The sequence below is a fragment of the Xyrauchen texanus genome, chromosome 3, assembly GCF_025860055.1.
Source record: "Xyrauchen texanus isolate HMW12.3.18 chromosome 3, RBS_HiC_50CHRs, whole genome shotgun sequence".
NCBI classification, from domain to species: Eukaryota; Metazoa; Chordata; class Actinopteri; order Cypriniformes; family Catostomidae; genus Xyrauchen; species Xyrauchen texanus.
In genome coordinates this window covers 46,752,455-46,772,841 of record NC_068278.1, presented here as the reverse complement: position 1 = coordinate 46,772,841, position 20,387 = coordinate 46,752,455, and the positions used below count along the sequence as shown (strand labels likewise).

The 20,387-nt window shown below is 36.8% G+C and overlaps 2 protein-coding genes across 2 annotated transcripts in view; one reads left to right on the top strand and one right to left on the bottom strand.

The window, feature by feature from the left end:
* The first annotated feature begins 12,138 nt into the window (after positions 1 to 12,138).
* Positions 12,139 to 17,396, top strand: sh2d1aa (SH2 domain containing 1A duplicate a). Its single transcript, XM_052112071.1, has 3 exons — positions 12,139 to 12,275; positions 13,105 to 13,168; positions 17,139 to 17,396. The coding sequence occupies exons 1-3, from the start codon at positions 12,139 to 12,141 to the stop codon at positions 17,253 to 17,255; spliced, it is 318 nt and encodes a 105-aa protein (XP_051968031.1). The 3' UTR covers positions 17,256 to 17,396.
* Positions 17,397 to 18,434: 1,038 nt separating this feature from the next.
* LOC127633466 (teneurin-1-like) overlaps positions 18,435 to 20,387 on the bottom strand; it is a 317,015-nt gene continuing 315,062 nt past the window's right edge. The window contains exon 33 of the mRNA XM_052112592.1: positions 18,435 to 20,379. Coding sequence (XP_051968552.1) covers positions 20,292 to 20,379 — 88 coding nt within the window. The 3' untranslated portion in view covers positions 18,435 to 20,291. The remainder of the gene's footprint in view (positions 20,380 to 20,387) is intronic.

Sequence of the window (20,387 nt, the reverse complement as noted above, 5' to 3'; positions counted from 1 at the left end):
ACCGTATACATACTCAAAACAAGTACTCTTTATGTACCCATGTATGGCAGTATTCCAAAGCAATTCCAAACATATTAATATACCTTCTCTGTACTTGCATGTCCCTTTATGGATTCATTGCTCGATCCCAAGAAACCAGATTATTTAATTTCTTTTAAATACTAGTTATGACACGGGTCATGAGAGATATTGCATTACTATTTGCACAGACCGGTTTGGTAAGAAATTCTACCACAACAGTCTCAATATGTGCAAAGTTTATGGTTACATTTTAAACTGTGTGTAGATTTAAACTTTTATTTGTGTTGCTGCCTTTTTCCATTATAGGTGTGCTACTGTAGATGCACACTGAAAGATTAATCGAAATTAGTGTTCCTGATAATTGACAGCATGTATCTCTTGGGGGAAATAGGCATTGGGAAGAAATTAACCTGAAATTTTCCATGAATTATATAGAACTATTGTACAAATCTATTGACTTTCGCACTTATTTTTGTAAAAGATGTTTCACAAGTTCACATCTTAATATACAGTAATCCATGAGAGAGATGAGGCTAAACATATTTGGCTTGCTTTCCATGATGAAAAGCATGAGACTTGACTTCAGTTTAAAGGGATAGTTCAACCAAAAATGGAAATTCTCTCATCATTTACTCACCCTCATGCCATCTAAGATTTTTAGAAGAATATCTTAGCTCTGTAGGTCCTTAAAATACAAGTGAATGGAGATCAGACATTTTTAGCTCCAAAAATCACATAAATTAAACATAAAAGCAATCCTTATCAAGTGGTTAAATCCATATCTTCGGAAGCGATATAATAGGTGTGTGTTAGAAACAGATCCAAATTTGTCTTTTTTTTTTCTTTTTTTACTCTAAATCTCCACTGTCACATGTGGTGCCTGTTTAGTTTCACTTTCACATCTAAAAGTGAAAGTGGATATTTAAAGAAAAAAAGACTTACATTTTGATCTTTTTCTTTCTCTCATTCCACAACCAAGTTGAAGCCTTTGTGTCATGGCAATCTTATGATTGGCATTGGTGCTCGCAATGGTGACTTAGTATAATATCTCTTTAGTGTGTATGAAAATGAATAACCCCACATGGTGAAAACCAGATGGGAAGTTAATCTTATGCCGAGTTTACAAAATTTTAAGCTGATTTTCGTTCTCCGAAATGTTTGAGTAGATCGCAGACAAAAGCCTGAAATCATAGGCAAATCGGAGCTCGCTCCCGTGTGCGACGATCGCAATGTATGAACTATCAAATACGTGATTTGAGAGAAGACGTGTCGGAGATGTCAGCGAGATATCTAGAATTTTAAATATCTGGACCTGTCTGCGATTCCAAATCGTGCAATGTGAAATATGTTTTGAATGAATACGACTGCATCGTTGACCTACAGCCAATGAGAGAGCAAGAAATGGGGCACGGGAAGTTTCAGTGGGAGGAGTCCTGATGTGCCTGCAACAGAACATCAACTGGCATGAGTGTGGTATAAAGAAAGTATCATTGGACTGAAGAAATGGAGGAAAAATTTGTGGAACATTGGCACGAGCACCAGTGCTTGAGATGTTTCAGAGATGTTTCATCTGAACTGTACCACAACTGGGTGGAGAAAGAGAAGTGTTGGAGAGAAATTGCCAATTCTCTTGGACAGTCAGGTACTTTTTCATATTGTAACCAATTAAATATATGATTAAAAACATACATATCATATTCTGAAATGCATAACATATGATCATGCATTTGTTTTCGTATCTCATATCACTTCTCGTGTGTACCGTACTCTGTTTTGTAATTTGGAGTCCAGGCAGAGTCATCAGGGATTTGTAAATAGTGAAACATTTTGCAATTTGTTCACCCCTGTTGCCGATTCGTCATGTAATTTGAAAACGCTACGACTTCCATGACAAGACAGACAGTTGTGTAATATGAATGGTACCACGATCTGACGTCTTTGAAAATCGTGTAGTGTATAGGAGGCATTAGTCTGAGGATGTGTCTATAATACACACAGTATAATTTAACCACTTTGTACTAGAGGTAGGGCGGGAGGTTTTATTATTTTTATTGGAAGTGCTTGTGATTTCTAGTGTATCTAGTAAATTGGGTAGTTGCCTAAACAGGTGACTATGTATTAAAATATAACAGGTAGCCTGCCTGTGATAAGTTGTTTGGGCTCAATTGCCAGGTGTTGGAATACTAAGTTCTCTCATCAGAGAGGTCTTGGTTATAAAATCTCACAAATATGTTTTGCGAAGACGAGCGCTAGTGCACTCCACATACGTGTACAATGCCCGCACAGGGCATAATAAATGCGCTAACTGCTCCTCATCAAAATTAGACGGTGGAGAAGAGAAAGCTTGTATGTGCACCATCTGAGCCCTAAATGGTGTGGAAAGCACCTTAGACACATAGCCTTTTCTGGGTTTGATTGTTGCTTTTGAAAGCCGAACTCCAGACATTAACTGTCAACCAACAGCACCTGTATATCACCAACCCGTTTGATTGAGGCCAGAGCCAACAACAGTGCCATCTTTATAGAGAGCACATGTAACAACAGATTCCAAATTTTCGAACGGGGGGCTCGTGAGCACCCTCAGCACCAGATTCAAGTACCGTGTTGGAATCGTAGCTGGGCAAGTGGGGTTCAAGGCCCTTAAAGGAAATTTATGATTAGATCGGTTCTGTCTGTAGAGGAGCTAGCCTCTTTGGTGTGAAATGCTGAGCCAATTCTTGCTCATTCATTGCACTCCATTCAGGGGCCAAACGTGTAAGTTCCACAGCTCCGGCTAGGGATGCCAAATCATGCCCAGCGCATGAGAAAGTAGATCCCTCCTCAGCGGTATTTCCCATGGAGGGCCACCTAATATCGCAATCATTCTGGAAACCATGATTGGTAGAGCCATTTCGGAAACACCCAACAGAACCGTTTCCTTGTCCTCTTTGACTTTTCCAATGACAGCGTGGAGGAGACTTATTGTGGGAAATGGATATTTGCACATCGTCTGCAACTTGTGGGCCAAGGCGTACACTTCCAGCAGGGCTTGGGACATGGGGTACCAAAGAAGGCAGTGGGCTGTCTCTGCAGAGGAAAATAGGTTGATTTCTGCTTTGCCGAACAGTTCCCAAATCTTTATAACCCTTTGAGGAAGAAGTCTCTCTTCCCCTGCCATCTGTCCCTGATGCGACAGCATGTTAGCTCCGCAGTTCAAACGGCCTGGGACATATGTCACACGCAGGGAGAGATGGCGCTTCACACTAGGAGGCGTTGCACCAGGCTAAACATTGAGTGAATTGATAATTGAGTGGAGCCCTGGCGATTTATGTATGTTTCCACTGACATATTTTCTGAACGAACCAGAATGTGATGATTCACTATGTCGGAATGGAAAGCTTTCACCGTTAAGAAGAGTGCTGAAAGACGGCGTCCATAGTGAGCCCCAACCTATGTTGGACGCATCTGTGGTCACCACTTTTTGTCTGAAAACCTGAACCAGCATCACACCTGCTGATAAAGTAATAGCCAACTCCGATATTATATAGGATGCGCATGTGCTCACTGTTGTGCTCACTGTTGATTGTGAGAGATCAAGTGTTCAAAAGTCTGATTGCTTGGGGGAAGAAGCTGTCATGTAGTCGGCTGGTGCGGGTCCTGATGCTGCGATACCCGCCTACCTGAAGGAAGCAGTGAGGGCAGACCATGACTCGGGTGGCTGGAGTCTCTGATGATCCTCCAAGCTTTTTTCACACACCGCCTGTTATATATGTCCTGGAGGGAGGGAAGCTTACCTCCGATGATGTTTCTGGCAGTTCGCTCCACCCTTTGCAGGTCTTTGCGGTTGTGGGCGGTGCTATTGCCGTACCAGGTACTGATGCAGCCAGTCAGGATGCATAAGGACACATTTCCTCTTTTTAGCACATGAGTGAACAGATTTTCTCTACCCTTATACCCATACCCTTCTGTCACCTGTCCGTCCTTATATATGCAAGCAATATTTAAGTCCATAAATATTCAGAGAATGTGAGCCACCTCTTCCAAAGGCAGAATATCAGGAAGGCTCCTGGCCCTGATGGTGTTTCACCATCCTGTCTGAAAATCTGTGCAGACCAGCTGGCCCCCATCTTCACACAGATCTTTAACAGATCACTGGAGCTGTGTGAAGTTCCCTCCTGCTTCAAATGCTCCACAATCATCCCTGTCCCCAAAAAACCCTCCATCTCTGGACTAAATGACTACAGGCCTGTCGCCCTGACATCTGTAGTCATGAAATCCTTTGAAAGACTGGTTCTGGCCCACCTGATGGACATTACAGGCCCCTTGCTGGACCCCCTGCAGTTTGCCTACAGGGCTAACAGGTCAGTAGATGATGCAGTCAACTTGAGACTGCATTACATCCTGCACCTCGACGCTCCAGGGACATATGCAAGTATCCTGTTCATGGACTTCAGCTCGCCGTTCAACACCATCATCCCAGACATCCTCAGCACCAAACTCACCCAGCTCACTTTGCCAGCCTCCACCTGTCAGTGGATCACAAACTTCCTGACTGACAGGAGTCAGCAGGTGAGACTGCGGAACATCACATCCCGCACCCGGGCTATCAGCACTGGCGCCCCCCAGGGGTGTGTGCTCTCCCCACTGCTCTTCTCCCTCTACACCAACGACTGCACATCAGGAGACCCATCTGTCAAACTCCTGAAGTTTGCTGACGTCACAACGGTCATCGGCCTGATCCTGGACGGTGATGAGTTGGCCTTCAGACGGGAGGTTGATCAGCTGGCTCTCTGGTGCGGTCTGAACAACCTGGAGCTTAACATGCTCAAAACTGTGGAGATGACCGTGGACTTCAGGAGGAGCCCCCCCCATTCTGCCCCCCATCACCATACTCAACAGCCTTGTGTCTGCTGTGGAATCCTTCAGATTTCTGGGTTCCACTATATCCCAGGACCTGAAGTGGGATCCCAACACTGACACCATCATCAAGAAGGCCCAACAGAGGATGTACTTCTTGTGCCAGCTTAGGAAGCTCAACCTACCTAAGGAGCTGCTGATCCACTTTTACACAGCCATCATCCAGTCTGTTCTCTGCACCTCCAACACTCTCTGGTTTGGACCTGCCACCAAAAAGGACAGGAGCAGACTACAACGGACAGTCAGGACTGCAGAAAAGATCATTGGTGCCAACCTGCCCTCCATTCAGGACTAATACATTTCCAGAGTTAAGAAACAGGCAGGAAACATCACTACAGATCCATCTCACCCCGGACACAACTTGTTCCAGCTTCTCCCCTCAGGTAGATGCTACAGAGCAATGTACACTAAAACCAACAGACACAGAAACAGTTTCATCCCACAAACCATCACTCTGATGAACATCTGATTTCTGACTCACAGTGTCAGGAACAATTCCTGTGCAATAACCCAGTTACTCTCTCTAATCAGCCACCTATTTACTGGTTACTACTTAATTTTATTCACCATTCTCTATTTCAGAGCTGTTCATACTGTTCATATTGTTATATTGTCATATTGTATATACTGTATACCAATCCACCTACCTAAAGTCACAACTCCTGCACAAAATACTTATACTATTTATTCCAGCATCCTTTGCACTATGCTTAATCGCACTGTGTACATGTTTGCATGTTTGTGTACCTGTATATCACATCCACCTCCGACATGTACATAATAATGATAATAATAATTTTAGTCCTGCATTCTTTGCACTCTGATCACTGCACTATTTGTCAATATGTCTATATTGTTTTTGTTCTTAGTGTGTATATTTGTGTTGTCTACACTGTAGCCTGTGTCTGATTATTACTATTTATTTTATTATTATATTATTGTATTTTTGTATGAGTAAGCACATCGTGAGCAATGTACAATCCTGAGTCAAATTCCTTGTATGTGTACACATACCTGGCAATAAAGCTGATTCTGAGAAAGTGAAAGTGGAGATTTATAGTAAAAAAAGGATTTAAATATTGATCTGTTTCTCACCCAAAGTGATTGCATTGCTTCAGAAAACCACTGGAGTATGGATTACTTTTATGCTGCCTATATTTGATTTCTAGACCTTCAATGTTCTGGTCACCATTTAGTTGCCCTACAGAGTGGAGATATACTTCTTAAAATCTTAATTTGCGTTCAGTAGAAGAATTAAAGTCATACACATCTGGGATGGCAGTAAAGTGAGTAAATTATGAAAGAATTTAAATTTTTGGGTGTCATGGCTCATGTTTGTTCAGTCAGATCTTTAATTCATTCAAAAAATAAAAACACCCTGGTCTCTTAAAATTACTTCAGTGCAATGATACCCGATTTTCTAAGATTAGTCATAAAAAAAAACAATCATAAAAATGGCTAAACATGCCTATAACTTTTGAATTATTTGGTCTTATATAATGCATATGCTCTCTGTAGATTTCTTGGGTCCAGGGTCAGCGCAACAGTGAGTGCAATAGTTGCAATTGCACTCAGGCCCATGTCTAAAGTATAGTAGGCTACCGTACAAATTCTAAAGTTGACAAAAGTCAGTGGTGTTAAGATAACTTACTGTTACTTGTTTCTCTCATCTTGTAATCCTAAAAAATATATAGTAAAATAGTTTCATGATTTCAGCCTGTCAAGTCCTTTATATCACACAACAAGTATTTTAATTACATTGACTCTTTACAATGTTACAATTGTTAGTTGTTGTTATTGCATAATACATTAACTACTGTTAACATATACATCTTTTAATTTAAAAAATGTATTAGTATGTGTTGAAATTAATATTAACTGAAATCAAAAGCAGAAATTTGATTACATGAATTTTAATATCAGAAAATGTTAGATAGTTAAATAATAATGTATACATTTTATTGAATTACATTATAGATGTTTGAAGCCAAAAATAAAAATCTGTAAAGGATTTTGAATAGATACAACCATATTGTATTGCATAGTAAAACCATTTAGTGTTTTCACACAAACCTATTTACACTTGAGTGATGTTCTTCTTAGTGAGGATTGATCCTGGTGTTCAACCTGTGAGTCAGTCAACAATATATCATGGCCGAAATGTTAAATAAATTCTACATGAGGTCAGAAAGCTTTACCTTCACTTTATCCAAGGTAAATGACTTACTACTATTGCTAGCCTTTCAATATGAAATGCCCTTCCCAACGTTATTCTAGACCTCTCTCTCTCTCTCTCTCTCTCTCTCTCTCTCTCTCTCTCTCTCTCTCTCTCTCTCTCTCTCTCTGCAAAAACAAAAATTGACCATTTTACAAATTTACTTTAATGCATACACTTTTTAATTTGATCAAAATTACTTGTGAATTGTAAATCACTGCAATTAAATCCTTGACTGGTGATGGTGTTTGGTCGGACTAAGCAGACTGATATAAAACTCTTTCATTGTATTTTTTTTTAATCTCAATTAGGATAAGATGAGAGAAACGACCAACAGTAAGTTGTCTTAAAATCAGTTACTCCTTATCATCATGATGATTTCTCATTTACGCTGTATCAGTTTGATGTGGATCTTGTTTTCAAAAGAGTGTGCATGTATACATTTTTCTGGATTACAGAATTATCAACCCATGCTTCATTTCCCATTGATAAGAACCAGAATGAGGTGTGTGTGTTTGTTCACATAAATATTGTCCATAAATACATTCACACTGTTGCTTTACAAAGTCTTCACTATGTTATTTATTATTTAGCTTGCATTCATTCCAGAACATTCTTTGAGGGATATTGTTTCATTGCAAGAAATTGGCCATCTAGTGATTGTTTTGCAGAATTTAAGAGTTTATGCAAAGCTATCATTCTATTTCTCAAAAACAGAACATTTTCAGGTGAAGACAAACTTTCACATGCTATACCTCTTCAATTCAGTACACTGTTAGAGAAAAAAATACTTTGCATGAAGGATAAAAGAATAAAGAACAACAAATTATACTTTCTCAGGACCGCTTTCCCTCAAAAAGCTTTTATTGAGTTCACTGTAATATGCTTCTACAACTTTCAATGTAAAAAAATGACTGTAAAAAGGAACACTTGGATGTTGTGCTGGACCAGACAGACTAAAATCATAACTTACTCTCACCACATTTTGTTTTCATCTCAAATAGAATTACAAGATGAGTGCCGCAAGCAATTGTACGTTTTCATACACCACAGAATATTGTTTTGTTTTATTGTAAAGGTAAAGTAGAATCAATAGTGAGTAGCCTACTGTATGTCCATCTTTCTCTCTTTTCCATATAGATAACTTCCAGCTTGTTGTTCCCAAACCAAACCATGAAGTACTTGTTCCTTTGAGGTCTGAAGTCACAATTCCTTGTCACCTGTCCCCTGAAATCAGTGATGTTGCCATGGAGATCAAGTGGTTCAAGGACACAGTCTGTGTTTGTCTTTATGAGAAGGAAAATTTGACAGAGGGGAGGGGTTATACAGACAGAGTAAATGTATTTGTCCTTACTACTAAGAAATTTCAGTTTCTCAGATGTTGGAGACTACCACTGTCAGGTCACCAGTGGAGACAGAACAGAAGAGATAACAGTAAGAGGTGAGTATTCCATAAGAAGCTATAAGAAACCACTATAGGTTTCCCCACTAACCTACAGTATTTGTACTTGAGTTATTGTCTTCATAGTGTGGATGCAACCTGAAGTCCAACCTGTGAGTGAGTCACCAACAGTTCAAGGCCAAAGTGTTCAGCTGATGCTGTCAGAGGTAAGAAAGCGTGAAAGGTTAATTCACCCAAAAATGAAAATGTTGTCATTTCCTGACCATACCAAAAAAAATAAGATATTTTGAAGAATGTCTGAGCTGCCATTTCCCATAAAATGAAATAGACATTTCTATTTGGGTCAATTTATCCTGAATTGTTCTGAATTAATGGGTATTTATGTTTATTAAAAATTATATTCCTAAGACCATTAAATCACTTGATAGACCACTTTCATTTGCACAGTTCCGGCCAAATATTTTGACACACCTGGCTGAATGAATGTTTTGCATTACTTGAAAGTCCTTTATAATCTAAAGGCTTATATGCTTGAAATTAGTCTTGTAAATCGGACCTGTGGACTGGCGAAAAGCAACCACCAAGTGCCTAATTTCTTTGGGAACCCCTTCAAAACAGTTAGAAAAGCATTGCAGGTGTCTACCTCATTAAGTTGGTTGAGAGAGTGCCAAGAGTGTGCAACAAATATGTAAAAAAGGCAAAGGGCAGTAACTTTGAAGAATGTAAAATAAAAGATAGTTTTTAATTGTGTAACATCTGTTGGCCACTGCATAGTTCCTGTACTTCAATTTGTATTATTTCATTATATAATGTGTATTTTCGACATTTTAGAACAACTGTAAAGAATTAGTGCACCCAAACTTTTAACGTACTGGATGCAATCCCACAAATATATATGTAAAATCTGCCCAAAAGCCATGGACAAAATGCTGTAAATTTCTTATGTAAGATGTGCTGGCCCTGTCTGCAATGATCATAGCTACAAAGTCAACAAAAGTTGCTAGCAAATTGAAATATCTCTCATAAACAAATATTAGTTGTAGTTACACTTTTAAACATTAATTTAAAGTGAGCAAATTAACAAAATTCAAACATTAGTGTATCATCAGATTCATCAAAGAGAAAGAGGGAGACTAAATTACAGTAGTAAACCTATTTATGGACATTTGACTCACTAACCAGAAAGTCCAAATTAATCACTATTAAATGCTGATAACTGCAACTCTGAAATTGAAAAGACGCGAAGCTTGAAAATGGATGCAAAGCTAGCAATTTTTTTTTCATTAATTTTAATTACCAGTATGTATTTAATTATTTATTAAACTATTTTAAATGTATGTATTGATTTCATTTTTTGATTTATATCGCCTTTATATACAACTTCCACCAAGATGTTTTTAAAACAGTAATGAGAGAGGACCCATTTATGCTGAGCACTTGTTGGTTGCTTTTTCTTCATTATTTGGTCTAACTCGTCCATTTAAAAATGTCTTTCAAGTAAATGTATACATATTTAAATTAAATGAGTCATAATTTTAAGCATTAAGCATTTCAAAAGCATTAGCCTTTAGATCAAAAGTTTTTTAAAATTGTAAAAAATTGTCCCCAAAAAATAAAATAAAGCCTTTATTCAATAGACAAATGATTTACAATTTTCAGGTATAGTTTGTAACTGCCTACATACAGTAAATTGTTTAGAATATGTTCTTCACTGAACAGATTGTCAGAATTTGGACATGATGAGATGATGAATATGGAGCAAACTGATCTAATGGCAGGTGAGTGAAATTTGGAATTTCACCATGTTCATCCATGAAGGCCAGACCCAAGAAACAAACCAGGTTTCATCATCTGATACAGACTAATTGTCATCTGAAATGGACAATATGTAGACAAATTACTAGAGATGAACATGAACAATGAGTTGGAGCTTGCACAAAAGTTGATAAAGATTAATAAGGAAAAAAAGAGAAAACTGAAAAGAACCAAACTGCAGTTAAGGAAGGCCAGAATGGACTTAAGATCTTAAGATCTACCCCTAATGCTCTGTTTCTGGACAAAGATAAATCAAACCCTATTTAATAGCTCAAAAACATACCTAACATTGAAGTGTCCGGTATTGGGAGGGTTACTTTTGAAATGCATTCCACTACAGATTACAGAATATATGCTGTAAAATGTCATTTGTAATGTATTCCGTTAGATTACTTAAAGTCGGTAATGTATTCTAAATACTTTGGATTACTTCTTTAGCACTGGTAGATTTTGTTTTTACTTGTTTTGTTAATACAAATTCTGCCAGTACATTAAGACAAAATACACATGTTAAAAATACATTCTCTGAAAAACCTAAATATCTTATACAGTGTTGTTTTTAAAACAAGATAAATCAAATTGTTTTAAGGATTTGTATATATTTTTACAGGAAAACAATACAAAAATGCCCTAATATCAAAGGCCTTACTAGAAAAAAGAAATTATGATCCAATGTGAATTTTCTTGATAAAAAAATGATGATTGTGTCTGGTAACATGTGTATGTAAAAGGGCTAGAAACAGCATTTTATCTTAGCGTAAAGCTGACAATTTACACAAGATTTATTTCTATTTCTTCTGCTTCAAACTTACTCTCTGTCTGCTCGTATGAATGTAACACATCATCAGAAAGTGTTTCACTGCTGTTCAAATGCACTTTGGATCACATCATTTATATGTATAAATGTTTTCCATCTGAAAGGACTAAATATTATATTAAACAAATGACAATAAAATATACTTTTTGAATATAACTGTATTCTAATAACCAATGATTTAAATTGTATCTGTAGTGGAATACAATTACTTATATATATATTTTTATATGTAATCACGTTACATGCATTCCGTTACTCCCCAACCCTGTATATATGGGACAAAGTTTTTGGGACCAAAACATACATATTCTAAAATGTTCGATAAAATGGCCCATGGTTTACGTGCGCCTCCATGTGGACACAATTGTATAGTGCATCATTTCACAGTACTGAGGGGAAAGTACACTGGAGAAATATGACTTCAGTTCAGTTTCAAAGCGTAACCTTTTTGCCATATAAAATATGAGAAGACTACATATTTCACGATCTGAGAACTGTTTCTGTATTAAGGAGGAACTAAAACTGAAATATTAAAGATGCTGAGATGAGAATGGGAGTGTTTTTGAAGCAAACATAATAAACAACAGCAAGAATATTCCAGTTTTTCAGGTAAATAGAGGCAAATGTTCTCTAAACGCAGAGGAAACTTTTTAACACATGTAAGGTAGCAAAATATTGTTAATGTTGATCCTTAGACTGATAATATATGCTATATTGCAATAATGATAATTTGTGCATCTGTGTGGGTTTGCATGTGTATTGTTGCTGATATAGCTGACTTAATTTTTTTTATTATTAATTTAATTGCCTGCCAGTGTCAAAAATGGTATGCATCTTTAATAAGAGAGAGAGAGAGAGAGGTGTCATGCTTCTCTAGAGTATGTAAATGCTGACTGACTTCCTTTACAGGGAGGTCTCTCTTCTTGTGGTGTGTGTATCGGTTTGTGTATGAGCTAGAGACAGACAGATGGAATGGAGGAGTTGGCAGAGTATCACGGGCCCATTGGTAAGAGAAGAGCAGAAGAGCTCTTGAATGTGGCAGGCAGCAATGGCAGCTATCTGATCAGAGACAGTATGAGCTCACCGGGTTCTTACTGCATCTGTGTGCTGTGAGTAAAATTACTTCATCTGGTGCTGTCAGCAAAACTACTGTATCTATTTGCTATGACTAACATTACTGCATCTAAGTTAGGGCTGCACAATTGTTATAATGGTTGATCATTTCCTTTGATACTGTCATCGTGATTACAAAATACTTATGAGTAATTGCATGCCATATTCTTTATGTAGGCTACACATCTAAAACAGGCTGAGAATTTTGTTCCTGAATTTCTTTATTGTTTATTTGCATAACAAACAAATGTGTTAAACAGATTTTGAATAAATGAGGCTATACAGAGAATGTGAGCATTATTGAAATGCCTTTAGACTAATTTAAACATCTCTGATTTGTCATTGCATACATACATGAACACGTTGGACAAAAAAATGGACTCAACTGGATTAATTGCGGCAGCTATATTGCAATATCATTTATTTTTTCAGATTAATTGTGCAACCATAATCTAAGTGCTGTGATAAAAGCATCTGTGAGTGCTTTGACTAAAATGTAAGCATTTTTGAGTTGTGACACTGCATAATTGAATAACCTTCAAAAAGTACAAATGTTAAAATGTACTGCATCTGTGTGCTATTTTTAACATTCCTGTATATGTATAAGTACTCTTAGGAATGTGTGCTGTGATCAGCATAACCACATCTGTGGGTAACATTCTGAAAATAACTTCACTGTTTCTGTGTATAAAGTTACTGCATCTGCATGCTATGACTAAAATTATATAATTAAAAATAACTACATTAGCATTAGTAAACAAAATCATTGCTTCTGTTTGCTGTGACTAACAGTATGAAGTAAAAATTCAGTGTGTAAATCTCCAGGTGTGACAGATGGGTGTACACCTACAGAGTATTCAAACAAGCGGATGGCTTCTGGACAATGGAGGTATGAACAGATTAAAGAGGTCTAATTAATCTTTCTTGAGGCGAATATTAAAGGTGCACTCAGTAACTTTTGTCTATGTATCATATTGGACTTACACTGACACTTAGCGTCTTGGATGCAGCATCATTTAAAATCAATAGTTTTCAGTTTCAGGTACCATTGTAGAAATGTAGTATTAACAGTCTGCCATGATTAGTGAAATGAGTGAAAGTATCAAATAACAGGATGGTTACTGAGATTAAGCGGGAAGTATTTGGCAGGTCATGTGTTTCTAATATGGCAGCCTCCATGTGCGGTCCCTCTCCATGTAGAATAAAACAGTTTTTATAAGGTTACTGATATGACTGGAGTCTTCACTTTAATGTGAGTGGTCATGATTTCCTACATGTATGGCAAAATTACAACTCATGTCATTAGGAGTTACACTTTTTTAAATGAAGAAATAATTACTGAGTGCAACTTCAACTGTATCTGTTACATCATAAAACAGCCACTTGTGTTTTGAAGAAATATTCTGTGTTTAATACAAGTTCAGCTTAATCTACAACATTTGTGGCATAATTTTTATTACCAGAAAAATTATTTCAACTCGTAGCAAAAATCAAGTTTACAGTGATGCACCTACAATGGAAGTGAATGGGGCCAATTTTTCAAGGGTTTAAAGGCAGAAATGTGAAGCTTATAATTTTTTTAAAGCACAAACATTCTTTTCTTTAAACTGATGTATTATTTGAGTTTTAAAGTTGTTTAAATCGTTGTTTACAAATAGTTGTAAGGTTTACAGTGATGTGTCATCATGGCAACAAAGTTGTAAAATCGGATATAACTTTTTGCAGACAAGGTTAGTATGTGATTTTTTTCGTACTAAAATCCCATTAACACACCTTGTTTATGTCTTGTGGCTATACTTTTGTAGCACTGGGTATTTCATTGTTTACAAATCTGCCAAACTATTGTAAGTGCCTCACTGTAACCCAGATTTTTCTATTATAAGTCGAAATATATTTTTGTGGTAATAAACATTGTGCCACAAATGTGGTTGATTAAGCAGAACTTGTATTGAACCCGGAAAATGCCTTTAACATATTCTGTATGTGATTATATATTCCTAAGCAGTCATTTTGGGTGAGGACAATGCATTAATAAACACTACATGGCCAAAAGTATGTGGGCACAGCCATGGAACATCGTTAGACAAACATTTTGACAGTTTCCCTCTACATAAAGCGAGGCCTAATGTTTACTGAACCACACCTTTAGGATGAATTGGAGCACCGACTGTGGGTCAATACCCTACAGTCAGTGCCTGATCTTACTGATGCTCGTGTCTGAGTGGGAGCAAATCTCCACAGCCACATTACAAAGTTGAAAGCCTTCCCAGAAGAATGGAGGCAGTTAAAGCAGCAAAGGAAGAACACATCTCAACATTAATGAATTGAAATTAAATGTTCAGCAGACACATAATGTGTTCAGGGTGTCCCCATTTGGTCATGTAGTGTATAGTATCTGTATACAGAAATAGTAATGGGTATAGGTTTCCTGTAAATATTTTTTACTGACAGCAATATCTGATGCTACTGGTATCTTGCATTCAACAAAAGAAGATTTATGTTATATACAGAAGTAAACAGTGGAAATATATATATATATATATATACATGTACAGCTTGTATAACAGTGTAAATTTGCTGTCCCCTCAAAATAACTCAACACACAGCCATTAATGTCTAAACCGCTGGCAACAAAAGTGAGTTCACCCCTAAGTGAAAATGTCCAAATTGGGCCCAATTAGCCATTTTCCGTCCCTAGTGTCATGTGACTCATTAGTGTTACAGTGTCTCAGGTGTGAATAGGGAGCAGGTGTGTTAAATTTGGTGTCATCACTCTCACACTCCCTCATACTTGTCACTGGAAGTTCAACATGGCACCTCATAGCAAAGAACCCTGAGGATCTGATAAAAGAATTGTTGCTCTACATAAAGATGGCCTAGGCTATAAGAAGATTGCCAAAACCCTGACACTGAGCTGCAGCAAGGTGGCCAAGACCATACAATGGTTTAACAGGACAGGTTCCACTCAGAACAGGCCTTGCCATGGTCGGCCAAAGAAGTTGAGTGCACATGCTCAGCATCATATCCAGAAGTTTTCTGAGTGCTGCCAGCATTGCTGCAGAGGTTGAAGGGGTGGGGGGTCAGTCTGTCAGTGCTCAGACCATACGCAGCACACTGCATCAAATTGGTCTGCATGGCTGTCGTCCCAGAAGGAGGCCTCTTCTAAAGATGATGCAGAAGAAAGCCTGCAAACAGTTTGCTGAAGAAAAGCAGACTAAGGACATGGATTACTGGAACCATGTCCTGTGGTCTGATGAGACCAATATAAACTTATTTGGTTCAGATGGTGTCAAGCGTGTGTGGCGGCAACCAGGTGAGGAGTACAAAGACAAGTGTGTCTTGCCAACAGTCAAGCATGGTGGTGGGAGTGTCATGGTCTGGTGCTGCCGGCACTGGGGAGCTACAGTTAATTCAGCGAGCCATGAATTCCAATATGTACTGTGACATACTGAAGCAGAGCATGATCCCCTCCCTTCGGAGACTGGGCTGCAGGGCAGAATTCCAGCATGATAACGACCCCAAACACACCTCCAAGATGACCACTGCCTTGCTAAAGAAGCTGAGGGTGATGGACTGGCCAAGCATGTCTCCAGACCTAAATCCTATTGAGCATCTGTGGGGCATCCTCAAACGGAAGGTGGAGGAGCACAAGGTCTCTAACATCCACCAGCTCTGTGATGTCATCATAGAGGAGTGGAAGAGGACTCCAGTGGCAACCTGTGAAGCTCTGGTGAACTCCATGCCCAAGAGGGTTAAAGCAGTGCTGGAAAATAATGGTGGCCACACAAAATATTGACACTTTGGGCCCAATTTGGACATTTTCACTTAGGGGTGTACTCACTTTTGTTGCCAGCGGTTTAGACATTAATGGCTGTGTGTTGAGTTATTTTGAGGGGACAGCAAATTTACACTGTTATACAAGCTGTACACTCACTACTTTGCAGCAAAGTGGCATTTCTTCAGTGTTGTCACATGAAAAGATATAATCAAATATTTAAAAAATGTGAGGGGTGTACTCACTTTTGTGAGATACTCTGTGTGTATATATATATATATATATATATATATATATATATATATATATATATATATATATATATTCTGTATGTGGTCAGTGAGCTGGAGTGTGTAGTGGTTTGTATTTATAGAGTCACTCACCACACAAATTATCAGTCAGAGAGTCGCCATGTACTTCTGTTCATTTTTGTCACTCACAAACAATTTCACACTCTGTGCAAACTGTAAACACCCGCCCACTTACACCCAAACACCCCTCACCCCCCCACACACACACGTTGGTTCAGCTATCGTTATAAGGACTCTCCATAGACATAATGATTTTTATACTGTACAAACTATAGATTCTATCCCCTAAACTTAACCCCCCCCCCCACACACACACACACACTGATAAACATTTACATTTTGGCTCACTATAAAACTTCACCCCAAATATTTTTCACTGATCACTTGGAAAAGGCAAATTTTACTCTCTATTAAGTCCTCCATAACATTAGTCCAGGCACTTCACAGATTTTTAAAACAGTTGTTGTTGTCAGTTTTTAGCTAAATGTAAATAAGCTTGAGATTTCACGTTTCAGCTCACTTTGTTGTGCTTCCTGTAACTAGACAGCTTTAACTTCCACCTACTAAAAGAAAATACTACACAGCTCTTTTTATTATTATTATTTGTACAGTAAAAAAAACAAATAGAAAAAAACCCCCAATAAAATACAAGCAAGCAGGCACATATTGCATGTTAGGAAATCTTTTTAATTATTTTTCAAATTTAAAATGTTAATATATATCTATATATATTATTTTTTGTATTTTTATTTGTATTTTTAATTTTTTTTCAGACGGCTCCTGAGATGAAGCAAAGACTCTTTAGGAAAGTCAATAGCCTCATTGCTGCCTTTAAAATCCCAGACCAAGGCATCTCATTTCCTCTTCTCTATCCTGTAAAAAAACCCTAAACATAAACAACCTGAAAACTGTTCCTAAATTTTGTAAATGTATGAAAATGTATTTTTGTATATTTTTCTAAGTAACAAATATTCTGAATTATGCAGCATACTTGTTTTCCTGCTTTTTGGGGTAATGGGGTGGCACTACACCCAAAGGTAAATTGTATTATATTGATGTTAATTTAAATTAAAGTGTTCTAAATGTTTATATTAATATGTTCAACATTTTTATATATTAAAATATTATTATACAAATATTTTTAAAGTTTATCAGGTAGAAAAACTGTCTGTGTTCTTTCTCAGACTGAGTAACTTTTTTGTTTCTATTTTATTATTAAATAAATTCCTAAATAGAAGTAGTTTCCAGAGGCATTAATATTATTATTTTTACATGCATTAGGGCATACTTTTGTCAGCCATATTAAACACACATTGTGTCAAAACACACATATACATAAATACTTCAATTAATTGAATCAGTTACTTGAAATACATTCTCAATCTGAACAATTTTTCAACAGATTTCAAAAGTTATCTTTATAATCAACTAAAATAAAAAAGTTGTAAATACTGCACAATATATAACACAATAAATCCTCTTCTAGATGACATTTTACGTAATGACTGATTTTACGTTACATTATAAAGCTTACATTTTGGAATTGTTGTCTCTTTGCTTAGTGCTTTCTGAGGTGATTTTAATTAATGAATTAATGATTTTTTTCATTATAAACACCACATTCCAGCAACATATTAAATTCATTCACCTCTTAGACAGTGATTACAGATATCTGAGAGCTACAGGTCACTACAGTGTCTGCAAAAATACTAAAACCTGGACAGGCCTAGAATAAAATTTTATTAAATATATCAGATGTTAGATAACAATAAAGTAAATAAAAATGGAAGAATTCACATGAGCAGTTTATACTACAACGTTTTAAATATCTGGCCATTTCTGTGACTTTTGGTTGCTTTAATACCTGAATTAGATTTCTGACCCCGACTACCATCTTGTTTCAGTACAGCAATATGACTCTGATTGGAAACTCATGACAGCTCATTTCCTCTTAAGAGATAGCTTATAACCACATAGAGTTTCCGCCTTAAAACTAATATACTTCATCATATCTGCCTAAGCATATGTGTACTTCTGTAAACTGAACAGCAAATTAAACTTCCTTGTGTTCTAAGCCATAGACTATACATTACTATATAAGTGTTAGAATTCCTGTAATATGCTAATGTTAAAAACAATACAATTGTGAAAATGAATTGTGTAAGGAAATTCAATGCAATTTCAACATAAAATTATAAATGTAACAAAATAATGTGCGCAAATAACAAAGTTCATGCATGAAACTCTGCAGCATGTCTGGCGCTGCAGCAGCACACATGCTAAACTCAATGTCTGTGTATGTTCTAGCAGTAGCAAATCTCCAATCTAGTCTGCCTAGATACCAATATCCTATCAACATGTCATACCCACATTAAAATGCTACCAAAGGAGTAGGATTCTTTGAACTGACAGAAAGATTCAATTTAGAAGTTTTTGAATATTCCAGCCTTTAAAAAAAAGAAAAAAGAAAGAAATTATAAATGATAAACATTAATTAAAAAGAATCATTATTCAATCTGGGACGCGCACAAACAAGAAGGGATTAAATTCGATTTTTTTATTATAAAAAGGCCACTGCCCAAAGTACTTTGTTTTTAAATAGGCATGTTTAACAAACTGTATTAATCTGTGTACATAAAGCCAATCAGCCAAATATACACCACTGTATATTTGAACTTGTTTGGCCAAAGAGAGGACACTGAAGTTTTTTTAGTACTTGACTTTTGAGAGAGGAAGATGATTTTATTATAAACCAAAAGTTATACATAATTTTTTCAGTTCAGCAATGATCGCGATTATGGAAAAAGATAAAAAATTATTCTTCCTCTATTTTTTTCTTCTTTGTGCAACATAATTGTACTTTGAAATTAACATTTTCAAAATGTTGGAAACGTAATATGCCATCAGAGCTCTCTTTCACAGTTCTGTTAAATATTTGCACACGCTTTGCACAATTCAGTCCAATGCATTTACCTCTTCACCTTATATTCAGTGCAAATATATATATCTCAGATAAAGATTACAAAGCTTCATGGTACAGCATATCCACAGAATTCACAAGAAAATACATTTACTCCTATTTCTCTTGAGCGTCATGTATAAATAGTCCATTATCTATAAACAGTCTACAATAGTTCATTAATGATATACAGACGTCCATATCGAGAGTCCTACACACAGAACGTCTACCCACAGTGCTGCAGACTTAATAGTTTGGAAAAGACCCAACTCCAACACTAACACAAAAATACCTTTCTTCAGCAGTTTATTCTTTAATTTCCCTATTCACCACCCTCCTCAAGCCTCATACTAGAAGGAAAAGAACCTGTTCAAGTATTGGGGAAAATAAAAATCTAAAACTGGAGCTTTGACACTCATTAAAAAAACAAAATGACAAGCACATGATGTCAGTTTCACATTGATACATAGTACAGAAAAAGCAAAAAGTAAAAAAAAAAAAATCACATATAAATAAATAAAAATGCTGCATTTTATCTGTAAAGTGGGACATGTGTATGTCACCGTGTGTTTATATCCTGGGGTATGTTTACAAGAATTTACCCCGCAGGCATTAGCATTAATGTTTTTGGCTCTCACTAGCCACCCCCAGGGGGGCCCATATCGTACATAAATTTAGTATGTACAATATGTCTAAGCCCATTTCATGTGATAGTTTCTAGCAGACCAGGAAGGCACAATTTCCACATACATAATATTTTTTTTTTAATTAAACACATTTAAAAAAAAACTAAAAACAATTAGAAGTGAACTGTACAGTTTTCGCAAAGAGAACAAATCTGCAGCAGTGTTGAACAGGTTAATTCTTTCAGCTTTGTCAACACTGATTAAGCAACACAAGATGGTGACCAATACTCCAAACACTGTGAAATTATTGTAGCCAGGGGTTCAGTTTCGAGACAGCAGCATCAAACAGAAGCAGATTTCCAGAGGTCTGTTAAAACATTGGGTTTCAGGAAGGTCATTTGAACTGTTAGGTCCATGACTGTGAAAATTCTGAAAGA